The sequence below is a fragment of the Rhea pennata genome, chromosome Z, assembly GCF_028389875.1.
Source record: "Rhea pennata isolate bPtePen1 chromosome Z, bPtePen1.pri, whole genome shotgun sequence".
NCBI lineage: Eukaryota > Metazoa > Chordata > Aves > Rheiformes > Rheidae > Rhea > Rhea pennata.
Genome location: NC_084702.1, coordinates 21,989,046 through 22,010,799, shown reverse-complemented (window position 1 = coordinate 22,010,799; position 21,754 = coordinate 21,989,046). Strand labels below are relative to the sequence as shown.

General features: G+C 38.6%; 1 protein-coding gene across 1 annotated transcript in view; it reads right to left on the bottom strand.

The window, feature by feature from the left end:
* ADAMTSL1 (ADAMTS like 1) overlaps nucleotides 1–21,754 on the bottom strand; it is a 473,068-nt gene that overhangs the window by 181,427 nt on the left and 269,887 nt on the right. Inside the window, exon 3 of the mRNA XM_062599771.1 lies at nucleotides 4,899–5,026. Within this exon, the coding sequence (XP_062455755.1) occupies nucleotides 4,899–5,026 (128 nt within the window). The remainder of the gene's footprint in view (nucleotides 1–4,898; nucleotides 5,027–21,754) is intronic.

Here is a 21,754-nt window from a genome sequence, read left to right as displayed (position 1 = left end):
TTCATCAGTAAAGCAGCAACACAACACTGGCAATGCTCTGGTATCAAAGGGACACATACAGAAATTTTGAGCAATATTTTTTAGATATATAGTATTGGCTATATCTCCTTTTCAGTGCTAATCAGTATTGTGGTAGTGGGTTCCTGTTGTTAACATTCAATTTTAAAGTAACATGAATAACATGCAATTGCAGCTATTCTGTCACTGAACCATTTGATACTTGATTCTCAAATTGATAATCTATGCGATGAAAATCAGAAAGCAATAGTCTTTAATGAAATAAATCTATCATATTCTGGGCTATATCCTTTCTAATAAAAACTGTCACACATCAGTAAATTGAGCTATTTTGAACTAATTTAGCTTATCATTAAACCTAGTCCTCAAAGCTATCTCAGTGGCTGTTTTACAGAGTGACTGAATCAAAATGCAATAGAACTGACAGTCAATTACGCAGATCTAGTCTTTTCATCCTGCAATATGCAATAACAGTGGGCTCAGCATCCAATTTATAGTATCTCTTAGTTCAATTAACTTTGCAAGTAGAGTGAATGGGAACACTCATTCATACTGCTAGTTGAGTTTCATTACCAAATGCCAGTCATTAGGTGAGAAGGATGTGAGAAAGTTGAAAAAAGAGAGAAAAATTTCAGCAAGTTCCAACAGAACTGGCATAAAGCATCTCACCAAAACTGGGATCATGACTCTCACACATGAGTACCCCCCCTTTTTTTTTTATCTCTGTCACTTTTACTGCTGAGGGAAACTTGTCAGGAAAACGTTAATGTTGACTTTCTTCTCCTATTGAACATATATCACTCACTTAATGGCAGAAAACCTCCACTCTGTTTAACAGCTTACACAGGATTTCCCAGAGGTAACAGTTATGATCATGGATTTTTACCTTTAAACTTAGATTCAGTATCCATGGGACTTCACATCTAGCTTCACATTCTGCCATACATTTATGGAAACAGTTCCCTGCTTCTTGCTTTAGCTAGAAACAGCAGTAAAAATAATGGATAGTATTTCTAAGTAGATTGAGAAAATGGACTATTATCTATCTATTATCTGCCAAAATCATTCCTATAGCTCTAGCAGATTCTGCTTTTCTGCTCTGTTCAACCTTGTGTTATTAGAAATTGCGGATAATTCTGGAAGATAGGAAAAAAATCAAAATTACCATCCTGACAAGCTTAGAAACATTAAAATAATGTTAGTATTTAGTGCAACTTCTGCTAATATGTAAAATACGATTCTGGAACACACAGTGAATTTTTGCAATCAGGATCTTTTAGGTGTGAAAATATATTCAAATATAAAGAAGAGAAATAAATTCACATGAATATCAGGTACCTAAAGAACGCTCAACCATTTAATATTCTGTCTGAGTCACAAGAATCATCATACACACTTATGAAGCACCTTGTCTGAATAAACAACTACAATCAATCACTATCCTGTATGACATACTAGTAGTTTCACTCCAGCTGAGCTATGTAAAGGGAGTCAGCAATAAATAAAAGCCAGATTCTGGGGAACATGCAATGACCATATCCAGTGACCTGTTCTGCCTATATATTTCCAGAGTACCTGTCACCAAGGTATCCAGTAGCTAATAAAACTCTGTTCTTTATAGAACCAAAAGAGTTGCTAGCTTTTTTGGGGGGGAGAGGGAAGTGACCTTTGGTTCTCCTCTCTACAAGTTTTGGTCAGTGATGCAGTGTTATCTGGCAATCTACTATTCATGATGGAGCATCCTAGCAAGTGCCACATCTAATGTCCAGGGGCAGCCTGTGTTTTCCTAGAACAGTATTCGTGGAACCACCCAAAGCAGTCTCCTTTTCTGCTCCAGCCACATGTACCACCAACTTGCTGTGAAGAGCCTTCAGCATTTCCTGGGGTCATTCCATTTTTCCTCTTTCCTATTAGTCTGAAGAAGGATGGCAGTCATTCCCCTTCCTTATCCATGGTTTTCTACTTTGATATTCTCCGGTATTAGGTTTTTTTAAAAAAGCACATGGCTTATCACATGACAGTTCATGATACAGAGGAGATAAATGAGCAATTTCTCTTTTCTGAGCTTTGTATCAATAAATATTGAAACTCAAGGGCAAAACACTTTCTGGGGTTGACTGCAATATCTGAGACAGGGAGTGCTAGTCCCTGCTCAAAGAGGATGCCAGGCTTCATGGCTGATTCAAGCTGACCACTCTTATGTGACTGGCATATATTTATTTTGCTATCACACTTCATCTTCTAGACATAATCAGGACTAGTTGTTCTAAGTACATGTACTATTCAAGAGCCTTTATTCTGAAATATTTGTCACCTAATACACTAGAAAACAGGATTTCATACTAGCATTTTCCATTCTTTTTCACTGCATCTGCAAAAGACTAGCACAAAGCATGTTCCCAAAACAAACAACACAAGTGCTTTCATAGCTTTGGCAAATAAAAGCTGAAAATAAAACTGGTTTCCTTTATTTAGTTGCATATCTTAATGGTGCTTAGGAATGGGCAATTAGTCTTTGCATTTCTTCAAAGCCAATGCATTGGGCTCTCCCTTTACATTTAATCTTTTGGAAACCACCACACACAGAACTAAGAGATGTAATACATTATGAACATTTCTCACAAGGTGAGAAGTATTTAGGATTAATTTGTTCCAAAACACTAAATATATTGCCAAATTTTATTTGCCAAAAATACCTAGTATCTTCCTCCATAGTGCTGCGCAATTATACATAGCAGATACATGAGATAAACTGTACCAACCAGCAAATTGTCCCAAAGTGCCGGACATTTTTTCCTCCTCTTGCCAGATTTGGAATTCTTGTGCATTTAGGCTTATTTCCAAGCCTTTAAGGTTTGGATGACTTTCTTTCCTCTGCTGCCTCCTTCCTTTCCCACTTTTTTTTTTAGCATCTTAAAATGCTTGCCCAGCACAAAAATTATCTTTTAAAATTCTTGGTTTTCATTAATAATTGCATTCAGATCAGAAAAGAAAGGAAAAACAATCACATATTTGATATTGTGCTAATTCAGGTTCCAATTTTCACATTTATAAACTACTGCTATTAGCTAGGGGAAGTTGTGCAACTAATAAAGCCCCTACATCCTCTCCTGGAGCAGAGAGATTCCATCTCTTACTGGGCCAAAGTTTACATTTTGTTTTGTAAAGCAGGAAGAACTGCTGAGGTTCTAAAGGGACAGTAGAAAGTTACTGCATCAAAGGCACGTACTTCATGAATTATGACTTCATTATCTGTTTCTCTAGGGTAGCTTCAGGGTCCCCTTCAGGGACTAAAATCAAGGAGAAGCCAGAGAGTCTACACAGAAGGAATGGCACATGCACACATTCTACAGAGCACTATGACTACTACTATTATGGAGCTCCAAGACTTTTGCGCTTTAGAAATACTGAGGCAGTTTTCAGTGAGGGAACTGAAGTGTAATCACGAAGTCATCATAAGACACTGATGTCCCAGATCTCCTGATATGTCTGGGGCATCACACTTACAAAAAGGAACATTTACAAGATCATTTATTTTTCTTAGTCTAAAATGGTAGCTATGATTCACACTGTGAATGATTACAAGAAGTTCCCGTCTTTGTAATGCGTGATTTCTAGGTCTCTGCAGAACACCTATTTGCTACTGAACTATGACAATTTGGTCCCAAGTTTAGAAGTGAAATTATTCTGATGTTTTCCTCATGGGAATGGAAGAGTACTATCTTCCTCCTGGTTTCAGTAGATGCCTTTACTTACCTTTTCTTTTCCCAGCCTATTGTTGTACACTGCTAACCCAGTAATTACTGGCACTAGGAGACTGAATTGTTCATAGATAAAGTTAAAATGCACAATATTCTATTCTGACCTTATGATTCAATAATACATTGAATAGCACAATTCTTATGCTATTTCTTGTTATCACTAAACAGCATCATGAATTAAATGTTAGACATAAGAAACAATTTTGGAGTGTACTGTCTTGATTTGTTTTATTAATATTAGTTTTATAAACACATGAAAGAAAAACATATGCAAGATAGAAAAATATATTACATATTTTATACTACAATATCCAAGGTGTCAGAGTTGGCAATAAGGCACAAAATTTGGGTCTACAGTTTTCCTTCATATCCTTTATCAGGAATCTATTAATATTTATAATCTCTATTCTGATTTTTGCAGGTACTTTTACTAATGTAAATAGAAATAATGTTTGCTAGAAACATTTTGCAAAGTTAATTTATACATAGCCTAGAGTAGAAATGATGTCAAGGGATGTGTCTGCATTTCACTACAATTTAGCAACCAGGTAGGAATAAAATCCGCGGAGCCTGATTCTGGGTAACTACACCTTTGCACTGGGGCATGCTACCTCTCACTGTTGGGGAACAATTTATGATATGGAAACTTTCTTACCTGAAATTTAATTTGCAAGATGCCCTCAGCAGAATTGTCATTCTTCTCTATATAGCTCAGGATATTTTGGGTCAATATGATGCTTTTTTGTTCTCAGTCTGACTGAGATTATAGGCCATTAAAACTAATGAAAACTAATGTGGTCTAGTATATGTACATGAAAAGGATTACTGCTGAAAAGATGAAAGCATACAGAGGCTTCCTTTTCCAGCAGCCAACAGCCGTTGCTTAAGTAAATGGTGCAGGAAACTTTTATGTCTCCACAGGTTCTCACTATACTTAAAAAGGGTATTATCAAACATGTTAGCTGACTGCCTGAATTATGAAAATAGTCCATTATTTTCTAACACTGAGGCTGAAATTTCAGCATATTTGAGACCTCTACTGTTTGTTTCTTATGGTCTGATATATACTGGTTGGTTGAGCTCTCCCATCAGCAAAGTAAAAAGCATTCACCAACTTACTTGCTGCTCAGGCAGCGTCTCAATGAATATGAAGCGCCTCCACCACAAGTGCGTGAACATTCACTCCATGAACCCCAGGCATCCCATAGTGAGTCTCGGTCTTCCTCAGAGCGAGCTGTTCTGGAGCTCTGAGGAGGGGGAGAAAAAAAAATCAGGAAAAAGACAAAAAAAACTATCATTGCTAACTTAACTCTTCTTTATAATGGGTATTATCTTGGTCTTTAAAAGCACTAAACAAATCTGTTGTCCACTGATGCTCCTACTGTTTGGCAACAACTGGTTCTTGCAGTTAGAGGTGTTGTAGAAGCTGCTTTCATTCAAACTATTATGCTCTGCCTCAGTTTGAAACTGATGATGATTATTACAGAAGAGTACTTTGAACAACAGTGAGACAAGGGTCTTTTCCTGATTATAAAGAAGAAGCTAGTATGGTGACCTTAGAAGAAATTGTGCTTTTATGTTCTGTTGCTGTGCTAGAAATGAAAAAAGGCGTATATTAGAAAGTGCTTTCCAAGATGCCCTTGAGGAGAGAAAGGAAAACAATGAATCAACATGGAGCAGAGACAGTGAACACATGATCTTCATGCATTTGTCATGAGGAACTGGAATCACAGAATCACAGAACGTCTCAGGTTGGAAGGGACCTCTGGAGATCATCCAGTCCAACCCCATGCTCAAGAAGGTCACCCACAGCACGTTGGATTGGATCACATCCAGTCAGGTTTTAAATATCTCCAGAGAAGGAGACTCCACAACCTCTCTGGGCAACCTGTTCCAGTGCTCTGTCACTCTCACTGTGAAGAAGCTCTACCTTATATTCAGGTGGAACTTTCTGTGTTTCAGTCTGTGTGGAACCATCACTGTCCAAAGATCTCCTATGAAGCTCTTTGGATAGATTCCCAAACTGCTTTATATATAATAGTTTCTATCATAAAATAGAAAGCACACACTATCTGAAGAACTGGACTCCTTATATGCCAGGCACAGACCCAGACGGTGTTGCTGGTAGGGGGAGCAGTAGGACTCAAACACACTATAGAGAAGCAGCACTGATTGATAGACTCAGCTCTTCCATGATTAACCCACCAAAGTACAGCAGTATTTACCTCAAGTAGTACAGTCACATCAGTTTTTAGCACTTCATTTTCATTTATGCAGCTGCATCTCACAACCATTGGTCAGTAAGGACAGAAATGATTCAACCACTTGGATAGATACTGTCCCACTTGAACAAAGCTGTTTTGCTGGAGGAACCTGAATAACCTACAGAAGCATGCATGGAAAATACCTAGTCAAGTTTTCATTCAAAATCTATCTCGTGTTGTGGGCCACCAGCTAACGAATATTGCATTTCTAATTGTATTTGGAATAAAAGAGAAGATGAGACAAATATATGTGGATAGCTTTTGCAGTACACTTTGTGCAGAGAAAAATCAGCAGGCATCACTGCTAACTGGTGTTGGAGGAATCAGTATCAGCTGACAACACTGAAGGATTATTCTGGGACACAGCAATAGTTCAACACAGAAATAATTTTATCTTCAGTGGAGGTGAGTAAAACTTTTATAATGAAATCCAAAACCCAGCAAAATACTCCAATGTTGAATACTGTTATTCACAGGCAAAAAAGCAAGTGGTAATGATGGTTTGGGGATGTGAGCAGTTTCAGTACATATCTGCTTAAGGAAGGTACTAAATTTGTCAAAGAGAACCAAGATCCAAAACCAAACAGTTTGTGTCTATAGGAAGTCTGGCACTTCTACATATAAAAGGTGTGTTAATTGCGATTTATCACAGTAAGAGATCTATTCAGTTTATTTTTAGGAACCAAGAATGTATTATATGTTCTAACTACAAATGCTCAGAGAATTTTCTAACATGGAAATCATTAAATCCTAAAAATTTTTGCAAGAGGATTGCTGTTCATCCACTAGTGTCATCTATGATGCTGAATAAATGGCCAGGAAGTGGCTGAAGTGAAGGTCCATCTCTTTAATAAACTGTCTCTACACTCAACTTAAATCAGCTCACAGACCAGCTTACTCAGGTTGACAGAGTAATTATATTGCTATTTTCATTTCAAAAATACTCTCAGATACACTGACACAATCAATTACTACATGATATTGGATGGTGTTAAACCAGGCTAAATGAGATCAGAAGCATATACCAAACCAGCAAACATCTAAGGAGAAATTATTTCAAGAACAGAAACTAAGATTTGCAGTCACCTATTCGACCAGTTCCTCTTCCTTCCCTCTATTTTCATTATTTCTCTTATTATAGCACAGTCCAAGCCTCATCCTGAGCAATGAGTCAGTTTGTTTAGATGGAAAGAGGGAAAAGAGAAATTATTTTCCTCTCTGCAGACACACCAAATATGGCTATTTCTTTTGAAAGGAAGAGCCTGGTGAGTGACAAGGGTTGAGTGCAGGGCTAATGCACAAAAACACACCACTACTGTCCACACAACTGCTGCTCCTTGGCATTTCCCAATGGACACCTTCTGCATTCCTCATGCTGCTGCTCATGGATTCTTCAAAGACTGGAGTGTTCCATTTTTAAAGCAGGGGATGCATTTTAAAAGGTAAATACACAAATGCCACATAAACAGAGTTGAGTCTTCTTGTCTTCCTGACACAAACAGGGCCAACCCTTCTGAAATACCTTTAGGATCTGGTCTACAGCACACTGAGGTCAAAGGAAAACTCCCGGTGAATTAATGGGGTCCAGGACTAGAACATTAAATGAAAGACTGAAAAGGAACCCCAGCACAATTCTCAGATTTTTTTTTTTTTTAATTAATCAAATAAATCCTGTGAATGAGAAGGAACTTAAGCCAAGCACCTAGAAGGCAAACTTTCCTTAGAAAGCTCTGCTAAAGCATCTTCACTGACTCTACTACTCTATTTTTGCACTTTTACCAAGTGGAGATTGCTAGCCAGGATAAATACTGTGGTGATTCTATGGTACCTCCATTTTTAGTCTGCTTCACAGTGTGCAGTTTGGAAGGGCATTTTAAGCACACTTCATTCTGCAGAAAAGCTTTTTGAAGATTACGGCATAGTTCAGATGGGTAACTGAATCAGTTTTAAATTGCTGTAACGTTTAGTATGATGTAATTTTGCTCTGGATCTACTTACAGAAAAAATAGGCTGAATTAATTTAGTCTAGTGAGAGATAACACTGGATTGTATAATGAGTGTATCACAATGACTTGACATTCCCAGATGCTTTCTTATCTATATTGAAATTTAACATGAATTAATTCCAATTAAACACTATAATTGCAAGGGTAAATTTAAAAGTTAAAGTGAGATAAGTGATCAAACTGAGACTGTGGCCAATCCCCACAGCTGCAAAAGATCACACATCCAATAGTTTCACAGATGTATTCCATCCCCTAGATACAATCTTATTAGCATTTACACGTGAGATAGGAGTAGTGACATGCCAATTTACTGAGGTTATTTTAGCTGGCTGCTTTCAGAAAGGTATTTTTATAAAATGAAAATGTATATCTGTGCTCTTAGTTTATAAGGAAACAAATATTTTCAAACTGTAAATGGATGCATGACCTGGTCTTTCAGTACTGGTTGAAAGCACAGTCAAAAGTATAATTAAAAAGGGTTGCAAGGTAAAGTCACATGAACCAAGTGCTCTTACCTCATCACAAATTATAACATCAGCACAGCTAGACATTCTAAAGGGTCCAAATTTTCTGAGATAAAGTGTACTCCCACCCAGAGGAGAACCATGTGCCTGTTATTTGCATTCCAAGATTTGTTATAAGACCTATATATTTCCAGAAAGCATGCGATCTCAAGCTAGAACAGGCTCCAAGTTTTCTTTTAACAAGTGGAATAAACATAATTCATTTTAACTCCATTTGTGTTTAACATTAAAGAAAGTAGAGAGTTTTTCCCTTCTATAAACTATACAGTTAAGACTGAACCTGGAACTCTAGCAATGCCTGATAGACAGTTTAAAATCTGAAAAAAAAAAAATGCAGGTTTAAAGAATACATGCAGTTAATTCACTGTGTAGCACAAAACCTTCAAAAGTAGCTTATACTACTAATAATTTCTACCCACTTTCACCAAAGGGAACTAAACTGAATAACCTACATAAAAAAATATTTTCATACTGAACAGTGCAGTGTGCTACAGTACAAGAACTGCTAGAGAAGTCTTTAAAGCCCTCCAGTTCCTGCCATAAAAAGCAAAGAGAGAGGAAAAAAAGACATAAAAAATAGAAAAAAAGAAAAGAAGAAAGGAGAGGAATACACTCCAAAACAGCAAGGAGTAAAACTGCCACAAGCTGAGGCTTCCTTTAAGTAATACTAACTTCTCTTTTAGAAGTAGTCTTTAAAACTCTGCCAGCTGCTCTCCTCCAGATTGGTGTTTCTCTAAACACCAGCATATCCCAAGTGAGCAGGATGAAGAGGCACATCTTGGCTCATTTAACCATGCCACTGATATCAAAAGAACTCCCTCCATTCTGTCCATCCCGAGGTGGATCTCAGTTTGAGCTTCCCAGGAAACACTCAGTGCTTTGTCCACACAAAAAACAGCATGTCCTGACACCTAGAGCATCAATGGCAGAAATGGCACTTCATGCAAGCAATATGAATTGGCAATATGAATTGGCAATATGAATGTAAATGGCAAACACACACAAGTCTGCTGGCACTAATCAAATTCAACACTATGTTTACACTTCTTTACACACTTAACCTCAGGCTGATCCTGCAACTACCATTCAAAACAGCTACTCCAGAAGAAAGGGGGATGGGTACTTAACATTTCCTAATAATATCATCTTCCTAATGAGAAAAAGAAGCAAACCCCTATGTATTTGGATAGAAAAGGAGGAAGGATCAGGTGTACACAAGACAAAAAGGATTAAATCACTGTCAATGGATACAGTATTCAGTTGAAGATGTTTATAAAGGAGAAACAGGTTTTAAACCATAAGCTGAACAAAAATTATCTGAAAACATAAATAAAAATAATATGAAATTGCTAAAGAAGCCTAGAACAGTGCAGTATACTTTAATCTTTAAAAAATTCCAGTTCCAATGTTTGATAATAATTTCTGAATTTATCAAAGAGTTCTCAGGTATTCATGTTATATTCAGACCGTGAGTTGGTCAGACTATGAACAGATCCTTCCCAGTGTCCCCTTTAACACACAGAACATAGAAACCACTTAAACCATCTGGAATAGTGTGTGAAAAACATGACAAGTGTCAGACATACTTTAATCACAACAGCTGCCTGGCCATACAAGAGCTGCATCTCTGATGAGAGAACCAAGTTTCTTTTAAAAACACGTGTACACATATGCATGTAGGTACATAAAGGGAGAAACAGAAAAAGCAGCAGGACCTCTGTTCATGTCTTGAGAGCTATAAAAGAAGTTCTGTCCTGAAAAAATATATATCTTGGTAACATACTGAAACTCAATTTAAAGTTTTCTTTCAAACGAGAGTCTCCCTACAACAATTCCTAATCCAACTATTTGTCAGCATTGCACAGAGAACATGTATAAATGCAGATCATGTCATTTAACTTCTCTTCAGTTTCCAAGAGTTCCAGTCTTCCTCCTTCTGTAAAATCGTCGCTAAAATCATATTCTTCAAGAAACCACTCTGTTCCCTACACTGGCCAGCAACATAGGCAGTGAAGAATGCAATTAACCCATTGTTGGATAAGGCACTGATACAGAGTATAAACCACAGTTATTCTGCAGATGATATTCACTGCTGGTTTTGGTTAAGAAGTTCATCTGGTTCTTATCACATCCCCACTGTTTAAGGGTATGATGTATTGTCAGTGACAATATGCAAGGCTCCTTTGAGGCCACCGCCTAAAACTGTCTTTTGCTACCGTGAAAATGATATTAAGAGTAGAAAAACAGTATTTTTTCTGTGTTATATAGTCTTTCTGTCCTTCCTTTCCAGATATATCCAAGCAAATCTCTATATGAGTTCCTGCCAAGCCATACAGTCTCTCTCCTTTGAGTAATCTTTGATGATGCTTCAATGTTATTTTGTCACTGAGGTTAAATACATACTTCACACAGCACTGAAATTCTGGCTGTAGTGAATCAAGAAGAAACTGCTCTCAGCACTTACGTAGGTATGTAAAGTTAGGAGACAAGACTAGTGACTTCATCCCTTTCTAAGAAACATCTATCTCCAAACTTGACACAACATAAGAATTCAATTTATAAGATTTAATTTGCCCAATGTCATGTATCTTTTTTGCATTCTATCCAAGGTAACACCTGGATTACAGCTCAGATAGGAAATTGCTTTGAAATCTCTGTTTTTTAAAGGAAGGCAAAGCAGAAAAAAAATCACAGACAGTTAAATTAATATTGGTAATTACTGTCAAACAAAATGTTAACATGCCAGACATTTCTGATTAGCTGTGAAACATTTCTGAGCTATTATCTTGGAAATATCATGAGTAAAATATCTTAACGTGGCCAGTTTCCAATGTACAAAAAAACATATTTAATGTATCAAAGTATAAGGAAGTGCACATTATTTTAAACACTACTGTATGACTGAACACATCAACTCTTCCAGAATAAATGCATCATGCTGAAGAAAGGGTATATTAAAATAAGCATCACCCTGTGAGAAGTATAACTCCTTTGAAGCACTAGGATTCACCATTGGAGCAATTGCTATCCTACTCCCAGTAGACACTTGCCCATTTCATACACTTCATACAAGCAGAGCTCTTCTCAAGGGTAGCCTCAGCAAAATATTCAAGGACTGAATGGGAACAAACATTGACTTACACTCTTTTCCCAAGGGAGCTGCCTTGGGATGGATGGATAAACTCTGTTAAGCTGGTGTGGTAGACAGCTTGTGTTCATTGAATCAGAATAGGGCATACCTACCAGAGAATACCTCTCTGGGCAACCTGTGCCAGGGCTCTGTCACTCTCACAGGGAAGAAATTCCCCCTCACGGTCAGGCAGAACTTCCTGTGCTTCAATTTCTGCCCATTGCCTCTTGTCCTGTCACACGGGACAACTGAAAAGAGTTTGTCCCCATCCCCTTGACACCCTCCCTTCAGGTACTTGTACACCTTGATAAGATCCCCCCTCAGGCTTCTCTTCCCCAGGCTGAACAGGCCCAGCTCTCACAGCCGTTCCTCACAGGGCAGGTGCTCCAGCCCTCTGATCATCTTTGTAGCCCTTTGCTGGGCTCTCTCCAGTAGCTCCATGTCTCTCTTGTAGTGGGGAGCCCAGAACTGGACACAGTACTCGAGATGCGGCCTCCCCAGGGCTGGGTAGAGGGGCAGGATCACCTCCCTTGACCTGCTGGCAACACTCTTATCCCAGCTATACTCTCTGTAAGGTTGAATAGAGGAGTTCAGTCATCAGACCTGCCAGCAGCCAGCCTCCAGCAGTATCACAAAAACCAGCAGGCATACTTAACAAGGTAATGGGAGTTCTGCTTTCACAACAAGGGTAAGTTAAAAGAACATGAGAGCAAAACCCTTTGTGTCCAGGACCCCAGCAGAGCTGTTTGCTGCCACCGAGAGGCTGAGCAACCACAGGTGCAGCTGCTGTAATAATTAACTGCACACTGTTGCATATGGCCTCATCAAAAGGATTTCTACAAAACAATTCACACTGCTGCTAAAACACTGTCTCCTGTGGCAAACAACCTGGAATGAAAAGTAGCTGCAGTGAATATTAATCCCTTTGACACAGAAATGACGATACTTTGTATGCGGGTTCCTCTGCTCCCCAGAGGGTAGTAGCTCCCTTCTGCAGTGGGGTTCTGAGCTGACTACAACTAGACCACCCACCTCTGGGCTTCCACAGTCTCAGAAATTAACTGAGGTATTTTCACCTCTTTTTAGATACAAGACCAGGCAAAAGACCTGCAAAGGGATCATGAGAGTATTTCCTATGGAAAAACCCTGGCAAAAGAAACCCTTGATCTAAGTGACTGTGTGCCCCAAGGAAGGCGCTAGCACTAGAGCACACACACATGTGGTGGGTATGCACTTCAGGTAATTATTTTACGCTCATACTTTGTTGTACAGATAATCAATCCAACATTTATTTTCTCATTTTGGCCTCTCAAAAAGGAATAAACAAAGATCTAAATCTCCTTCTGGGTAGTTTTTAATTTACTCTTTCTTGATGATGAGAGGAGAGAAAATCTCACTGAGATCTTCTTGCAGTTTTTCACTACTTATTCTGTTTCTGTGAACAGAGCCAAGGCGAAGAGCAAGAGGTGGACAATCTTACTTTCCCTTGAAGGAAAACACTTGATAAACATACTGCAAGCTCAGTTCCCAAGGACACAAGTACAAAGTTGCTGTTGGGAGTCCTTGTCAACACTGAATTCTGCCTCCTTGGATCTCCACAGTGAAACAGTTTTATGGAAAATGTATCTGACCTCCAGAATACTCTATCTTCCCCTTTGAGGGGGAAAAGTATGTCTTCTTTTATTCCTAAACTGCACAGTCATGCAGGGCAGACCCATTACTACTGGAACAAAAAAAAAGGGAAATGATGGCACCTTTCTTCTTCAGCACAGAAAGCAAAGGTCCATCCAGGAGGAAGTAATTCTTTGTCCCTTCCTACTCATGTATATGCTGATCTGGTTACTGCATAAGAAATAAGGACAAAATCTCGCACTGAACTCTCTTTGTCCTTAAAACCAGATCTTAGTATTGTATACATTTCCACTCTGACAATCGTTAGCTCCATACATTGAGTGGTCTCTGCAGGAGGAAAGCACTGCCAGTGCTGTTCCCATCATCCCCTGGGATTCTTCCTGCCCTGAAGCAAGTCATATAGCTGTATACATGCAGTTTTTTAAAAACACATACTCATGAGCCATCATAACGAGCATGAAGCCTCTAGTCTGCAACAAAACAGGGAAGAAAAAATAAACAGTCATCTCAGTTATTTAGAAGAAAAACAGCCATTCCCACGGTTGGACTGGACATCCCAGGAGAAATGTGCCAAACGTGAGCTCATTTCTTCTCCTAAAGGGCAGCAGCCAGCCAGGGGGGTTGCTGGCAGAGGATGGAACTGACACCATATCATTTCAACACGCTGCATGCTGTGCTCCCTATAACATTTTATAACAGCGCCTTATAAATCTCGGATCAGTCCTATCTCTCACTCCACTTACCCTCATGAAAATACGCACCATGGGAGCAATGTGAATACAAGAGCTCTCTCTCTTGCTCTCATAGACCAAAGTTAAAACACCCTGTTGTATTTAAATCCTGCCGTGCGGGTGTAAACTGCAGACATGGGTGATCCAACTCAGAGCAGGTCCAAGCTGGCTCAGCCTCAGACTTGTCGCCTAATTGAATCAGAACTGTTTTTAAGGCTAGGACCAGTTTCAGATGCACAATGGGTGAAATCACTTTCCAGAATTCGGAACCCACCCAAACTGCATGAGTTCAAAAGTGCATCTTACGCTCAAGTACTTTGGGTTTGCATTCCACTTAAGAAAGACTATTGAATGAGAAAGAGGGGTCAGGGGTGTGTAGAAAGAGAGAAAAAAGTAAAAATATTTGTGACAAAGCCTATTTCATGCTAAATATTTTTTAAGCAGCAAGAAATGAAAGCTGCATGGTATGGCTAGACTGCACGCATCAGCTTCAAGAAAAATGGCCTCTGTACAGCATGCTCCTGAAGCTCCACAGGTGAACCACTGCCTCCTTGACAGAGGCAGACTAATACATTGAACAAGTGCATGTTACACACTACCCTTTGTCTAAAATAAACTGACTTTGAGCTTCACTGAGCTTATACTGTACTCTAACTGTACAGAGGTACAGGCCACTATGTCTAATGGTGATGCCCTTTATGTGCATTAACCTCCACGCAGACTGGATTTCAGAACTCTGATTCTCAAAGTCTGAGATGGAAGACCTTGTGTTGTTAACCTAGATTTTAAGGGGCTCATCAACCCCAGGGTGGCTCTGTCTCCCCTGAAGTTAGTCATAACATTAAGACAAGTTGCAATGGGTTACAGTAGAAAGATACCACACTCTGGTCAGGAGGCATTTCAGAGAAAGAAAGAGAGCTCTCCGAAGATTTGTATAATTTCAGATAAGCATCCACAATTTTGATGTTTATCCAAAATAAATGAAGCCTCCCATTCTTCTGAGGGTTTGCCATCTCCCTCAGTTACCTCATGGAGTTGAATATGTATTTATTTTAACAACAAGGGGCCACACAGAGGGTTGAAAACTTTAGCTCTGGTAGAGGCAGGAAAACTGAAAGAGTAGTGTTTATGCAAAAAAAGAGCAAGCAAGATGAGAAAGAAAATGAGAAAGAGCATGAGAGCAAGAAAGGAAGGAAGGAAGGAAAAAGAAGGGAAGGTAAGAAGGAAAAGGGGGTGAGGAAGGAAGGAAGGAAATAAGCAAGCAAGCAAAGAAAGAAGGATCCATGAGGAAAGCTAGAGGTTCAATGCCATAACAACTGAAAATGAAGGCAGAAACAAACAAACAAAAAAAATGCTAACAGAATCATTAGGCATTATTTGTTCTACCTTCATCACTAAGCACTGATCTCAAATCAATGTATGCTTCTTTAAAAATAAAACACACCTTATTGTTAGGAATTTTTAGGCACCAAAGTGGAGGCGATTTTTCAGGAGTATCAGGACTTCTTTTAATTTCTTTAAATTGAATTATAAAGATATAAGGACTTAAAAACTGCCATCATATAAGATGCTGCTGCTCTCATGATGACATCTCATATCCCACATGATGAAAAAATTATGTTTTCACTGTTCTGTCCAAATAAAATTATAGACCTACCCACATATTGGAACTAGTATGCTGCACAGGAGAAGTTGTTTCTCACCATTCCACTCCATGCCAGTTAACATCTCTGGTAAGAAGTGAAAAGCCACTCCTACTTAGTAGTGCTCACCATCACCTATGGGTGGCTGAAGCCCTCAAAGACTGACAAGACTGCTGCAGTTTGTATTAGCAAAGCAAAATCCCAGGCAGTGGCAGTCTTTGCTTTTAGTTTCAGAGCTTTCTATTCAATTACTTCACACCTCTCCTGTCTTCTAATTCAGATCTTTTGTCTTTAAAATGTAGCCCTGGCTAGGCATTTAAGGAAAACATTGCTGATATCACAGTAACTTGAAAATCTCCCACTCTCTTTATTTAAAAGTTACAGGAGCTACAAAAATGTCACATCCAAAACATTTAAAATCATAATCCATCCACATGCCAAAATGAAAACAAACAAACAAACAAAAACAAAGCAGTGGGCTTGCTAAGTTCAGTTGCATTAGTTCTCAACAGCAGATGCATTTAAAAGTCCAGGATGAAAGAAAGAAATTTAAATAAGTTAGTAAGTAAATAAATAAATAATACACCAATCTGACGCCTGCACCAGAATGGTGCTTCCTTTACTCCTTTTCACTTCAGGGTATGTTGATACAGCACAGAATTTGAACAATATACTAGCCAACTTCAAGCAGGGACAAAGATTATATCTGACAAAGCAAGAAGGGGAAATCTGACACCTCTGCAATACATTCATATGGAAACAAAATGACTTATATTTATTTTATAGGACAGTTTGAATTTATTATATGTTGCATATAATTTCCTGTCTCGTTTCTTGAGCACTCTTGGAATTTATTTCAGGATGTCTTACTTTATCACAACTCCCACACCCCTCCACCCTGACACCCTCTGTTGAACTCGCTCTAAAAAAAGTTCCTGAAGGGCAGAAATTCCAGGGGAACCCCTACATTATTGAAGTTTTGGAAGAAATTCCATAAAAGCAAGAAAAGAAAAGAAAATGGAAGCAGTGTGAAAATTAATGTGCTGTAGAATCAGGGAACATACCACTTATTCTTCTATACAAACAGAAGAAGGAACGCTCTTACGAGATGTATCCAAATAATTCACAGGTGGCAAAACTATTAAGATTTCTGAATACGCCTGCCTTGGAAGATGAACAAATCTCACAAGCCACATGCCCTGATTTCCCTCCCCCAGTCACTTGTCTACATTGCCTTCACCACAACTTTGACTATTTTTTCAAGTAGTTTGGAGAAAGTGGGTTCAGGCAGGAAAAAAAGAAATTGTTCATATCTGAAATGAAATTCAAATCAAGGTACTTGAAGGGGGAAAAAGGAAGAAATGAATGCTGGGGGACACCAGTCTCTGATATAGTGACACCTTACTGTTAGTAAAGCAGAGAGAAGGTCCTGGACTGCTGTAGTTTTCAATGTGCACACTCAGATTCAGGCTAAAACAAACCCACAATACCTAGTAAAGTTGTTCTGTAAAAAATTAAATATATTGGCCACTCAGAACTTCACAAAAGAATATTTATGACCAACATTTCTTTGGGGGTATTTTTTATTACTAATATGCATGGCTTTTAAATACCCTGTATAAAAACTCACAAGAAAAACAGAAACTAAATAAAATGCTCTAGTACGAAGTCTAAGCAGGTGGAATTTGGTATAGTAGTTCAGTACTGCAGTTTACAGAGGCAAATCAATTTATATAGCTGAGAATCTTGCTCTCAATTTTCAGATAATACTGTGTTTATAAACCTTTATATTCTTTTTAAAAATTATTATTCTGAGAATAGTATTTACCACTTCCAGAAAGATGAGTGAAAAGTTAAATGCTGATGGCCCTATCCATTATAGGACAGACTGAAGGGAGAGCCTTCAATAGAGACAGACAAAATACTGCCAACCATTATCTTTCAGTTATTGGGGGAGGGGGGGAGGTGTCAAGGTGATGGGGCCAAACTCTTCTCAGTGGTGCCAAGCAACAGGACAAGAGGCAATGGGTACAAACTGAAACACAGGAAGTTCCACCTGAATGTAAAGGAAGGGCTTCTTCACTGTGAGAGTGACAGAGCACTGGAACAGGTTGCCCAGAGAGGTTGTGGAGTCTGGAGATATTCAAAACCCGCCAGGATGCAACCCTGTCTAATGTGTTATGGGTGACCCTGCTTGAGCAGAAGGGGTTGGACTGGATGATCTGCAGAGGTCCCTTCCAACCTCAACCATTCCGTGATTCTGTGATCTTTCTTGAAAGATAAGCAAAATGTTTGAGAATGGCATCTTTAAAATCATGATACCAATCTTTAAATCTGTCTAGCATCTACAGTTGCAAATACATTATCCTCTCTCTCTTTCCTTTCTGCATAAGGGAAATGTTTTGCTGATAAAGAAACAGGTTTCATTCTATACAGCAAGTCTCATCATGCATGGTAACAAACCTTGGGCTGTGATGAAATCTAAGCATTTCTTGAGAAGGACATCTAAAATGGCCAGAATACACCAAGTATTGACCACTATTTGTCTGTGACTAACTTTTTATACATGGTTAAAGTCCTAGGAGGACTCCTCTTCATTCACAACGCACTTCACAATGTTTACTTGTTGTTTACCTTCCCCATTTCGCCTGAATGTATACTTAAGGGCTAGGAGATGTTTTAAGGCCTTCAACAGCCAAAGCTGGTCAGGCATCTGCTAGACAAGTCTACTGCCCAACCACTGATAAAAAAGATGCCAAGTGCAGAAGGCAAACCTTTCTGTATATCAGCTAAAGAGAAGTTGTGCTTCAAACCAGAGTATGATACACAAGTCTGACTTCAACACTTCCTACCACTGTATGGTTGCTGTTCACCACATTTATAACTTTCCGATTCTTGTGGGTAGGAAAAAGGAACCTTTTTTCCCTTCTCTTCTGGCTCCCAGTCCTGATACCATAGCTTCTGGTAGATGATAGGTTTTCATTTTTCTACCACTACCTTCAGCCTTCTGATTGTTATTTATGGGGGTTATCTTATTCTGCTTTCCTTCTTCATCCATAAAACCCCTGGCTCTGCAACAACAGATCAGAATTTCCATGTTTTCATTTGTTTATTTCCTGCCCATAGAAGTCTGATTTTTCTAATGAGCTTAAGAAAATAGAAATGATAAACAATAGTGGTAACAACAGTGGTAACAGAGCTGCAGTTTCAGGAGGACAACATTATCCTAAACCATGAAGTTATATTTGGATGGCCAGCAACCTAGGATAGAGTTTTTATTTTTTTCAAAGAAAATTCAGATTAAGTAGAAATTGATAGACCTCTCCTAAAAAGCTTTTGCCCTGGTGTGTGGACTATTCAGACATCACATTAACTGCTTAGGCTACTGAATTGTTCATAGAAGTTCTTTCACCAGATGAATCCGTAACTTCAGGTGACTATGTTCTAATCTTCAGACTCTCTGAAGTGTTTACACTCATAGTTGCTTTTATTTTGCCTTGCTAGACCTATGAACTTAACAAAAGTAATTAAAAGTAATTAAAACAAAGTGTGTTCATCTTTAGGGACACTCACGAATCAGACCAATAGCTCAACGGCCTTTATGAAGTACCAACTGCACCTTCACTTAAATCCTAAAGAAAAAAATTCCATCACACCACCTTATTTCATCCTATACCAGCAGTCTGACCCAAGTTCCCAAAATCCTTTGAATCTGCTAAAGGAAGGATAAATAAATGATTTATTAAACAAAACCTAAAGGAAGAGGTACTAAACTAACTCCAGACACAGAATTCTACAGCAATCTATGGAGAAAGTGATGAGTATACTTACTAGCATCCAGACATTCAAGAAGTTAGAGACATGAGACATTCAGAGTATGGCAGCACTGGCCAGAAACCACAACCGTGAGTTTTTTTGGTCATTCACATGAATAAATCCTAGCTTTGTATAGTTGAATATCCATTTCAGCACATCCCTACCCAATTGGCATGATGAAGTGCCAGTCTACACATGGACATGACTATTCATGAAAATATATGTGTGCAATTTGGACTTTGCACTGGAAAATCCTTCTCTGTGCAGCTATAAATGCAGAAACAGATGAGCAGACATTCAACAGTAGATAGACTTACCTGCAGATGAAGACGAAAAACCATCAAGCTTTGTACATTCAAATGTAAACAAGAAATGTAATATTTGTTCCACAGGTAAATTGTGCCTGTGGTCATCCAAGACAGAGCCAGTTAGATAATGGGGAAATTTAATGCCAAAGAGCCTGGAAGAAATGGACTATTGTGTTTGACTATTTTCCACGCACAAATTACGACAGTGGAAAAAAAAAAAAAAAGAAAAAAAAGAAAAGAAATTCTGCAGAAAAACACATGTATTTTATTACAATTTCTAATGTTACTTCTCTAAGTAACAGAAACATGCAAGAGAGCAAAAAACCACTGAAAAGATGCAAACAGCAAACAAATGTGATTAAATGTCTTTCTGACATGAAGTGATTTAACTTCAAGGTTGGATGAAACCATATGTCAATGGCTGATTATGCTTTTGGCTGCATGCCCTTTGAGCTAGACAACTATTTGTTTGTGATTGGTTTTTATTTTTAAACCAATAGAAAGGGAAATCTTTGGAACAGAATTCCTGCACTCTTTTGTTTCTTTTAAAGTGACCTGTTAATACTTCCTTAGCATGTGAATGGTCACAGAGCAATAAGCAAAATTATCCAAGTACTTGGTCTTAGACTGGAAAGTGATAAACTATCTTCTGAAGTTACTTTCAGTCTTTACTTACTTTCTGAAGACAGGCAATAAGTGTTATAGCTTATTCTCTCAGAAGTGGGATGGCTGAGTATGCAGCAAGTTCTAGGGCAGTTAACAAGAAAAGACCTTACCAAGTAACCTCTCTACCACTATCCCAAGGAAAACTACGATTTCTTCCAAATGAAGGCTAAGAACTCTGGCAGAGTGCTACAGTCACCACTACACCCTTCTAGAGTCTACCTTGAAATACACTCTACTTAATGGCAAATGGAGGGAACAGAAGAGAGAGATTATTGCTGATGCCCGCTCTGGACTCATTCATCCCTTAGGCACAACTGGCACAAGAGCTGGAGTTGTCTCTGGACTATGCAGTCTTCTTGTGCAATGATGCAGAGCAAAGCACTAAGATGCTGCTTTGGTCTATAGTGTCTTACTGCAAATACAGCAGGAGGTGATAAATGATTGCGAGACTAACCCCATGAGCATTTGCTGCTTAGCCTTAGCACTTACAGCTGTGAACACTGCTACCACCACACTACAAAGCTACAGGTCTAGGGTCTGCTCATGTTGCTAAGTGTTAGCAAGACAGTGGTTTTAGTCATACAAGATTAAAAAACACATAAATCCAAATGTACATTTTCATAGCTCTTAACTTATTTCACCTACCTGACTAGAAGCTAATTCTGAGAGGCTAATAGCCAGTTGTCACAGGCCAAATCCAATGCTCTTTTGAGTCAATGAAAATCTCAAAAACTTCAGTGAGTTTTGTACCATGCCCTACATGAACTCACTCTGCAATAAACTGCTGTAGTAACGTATGTACGGAGATATTCCTATCTCCATCCAAGTTAGAAGTCAAATTCTTACATGTTTATCTAATCTCCTGCTGAAAGCAAGTAAGACATTTTCCTGAGTAAGGAGGAAGTAAAAGAATGGCCCAATTCAAAAAATAAAGTTAAGCTTGCTTCACATCACTATTCTTAAGGCACAAAGATATTTAGGAGGTGGTGACGGGGAAATATTTTGGAATAGAGGAAGTCACGCAAATACAAATTAGTATAGTATGGAATATAATGCATAATACTTGACAGAAGAACACACTATTTATTTGCATGAATTAGGGGTTGAGATCTTAATTCACAAGCAACACAGAGAAACATAAATGTTATGAGCTGAACATGGGGACAAATCCTACTGTCTTTACACTGTCTTGTTCAGTCATATACCCTGTTGATCTTCCTCAAATTAGTACTGCAGAATTGGCTTACAATATATT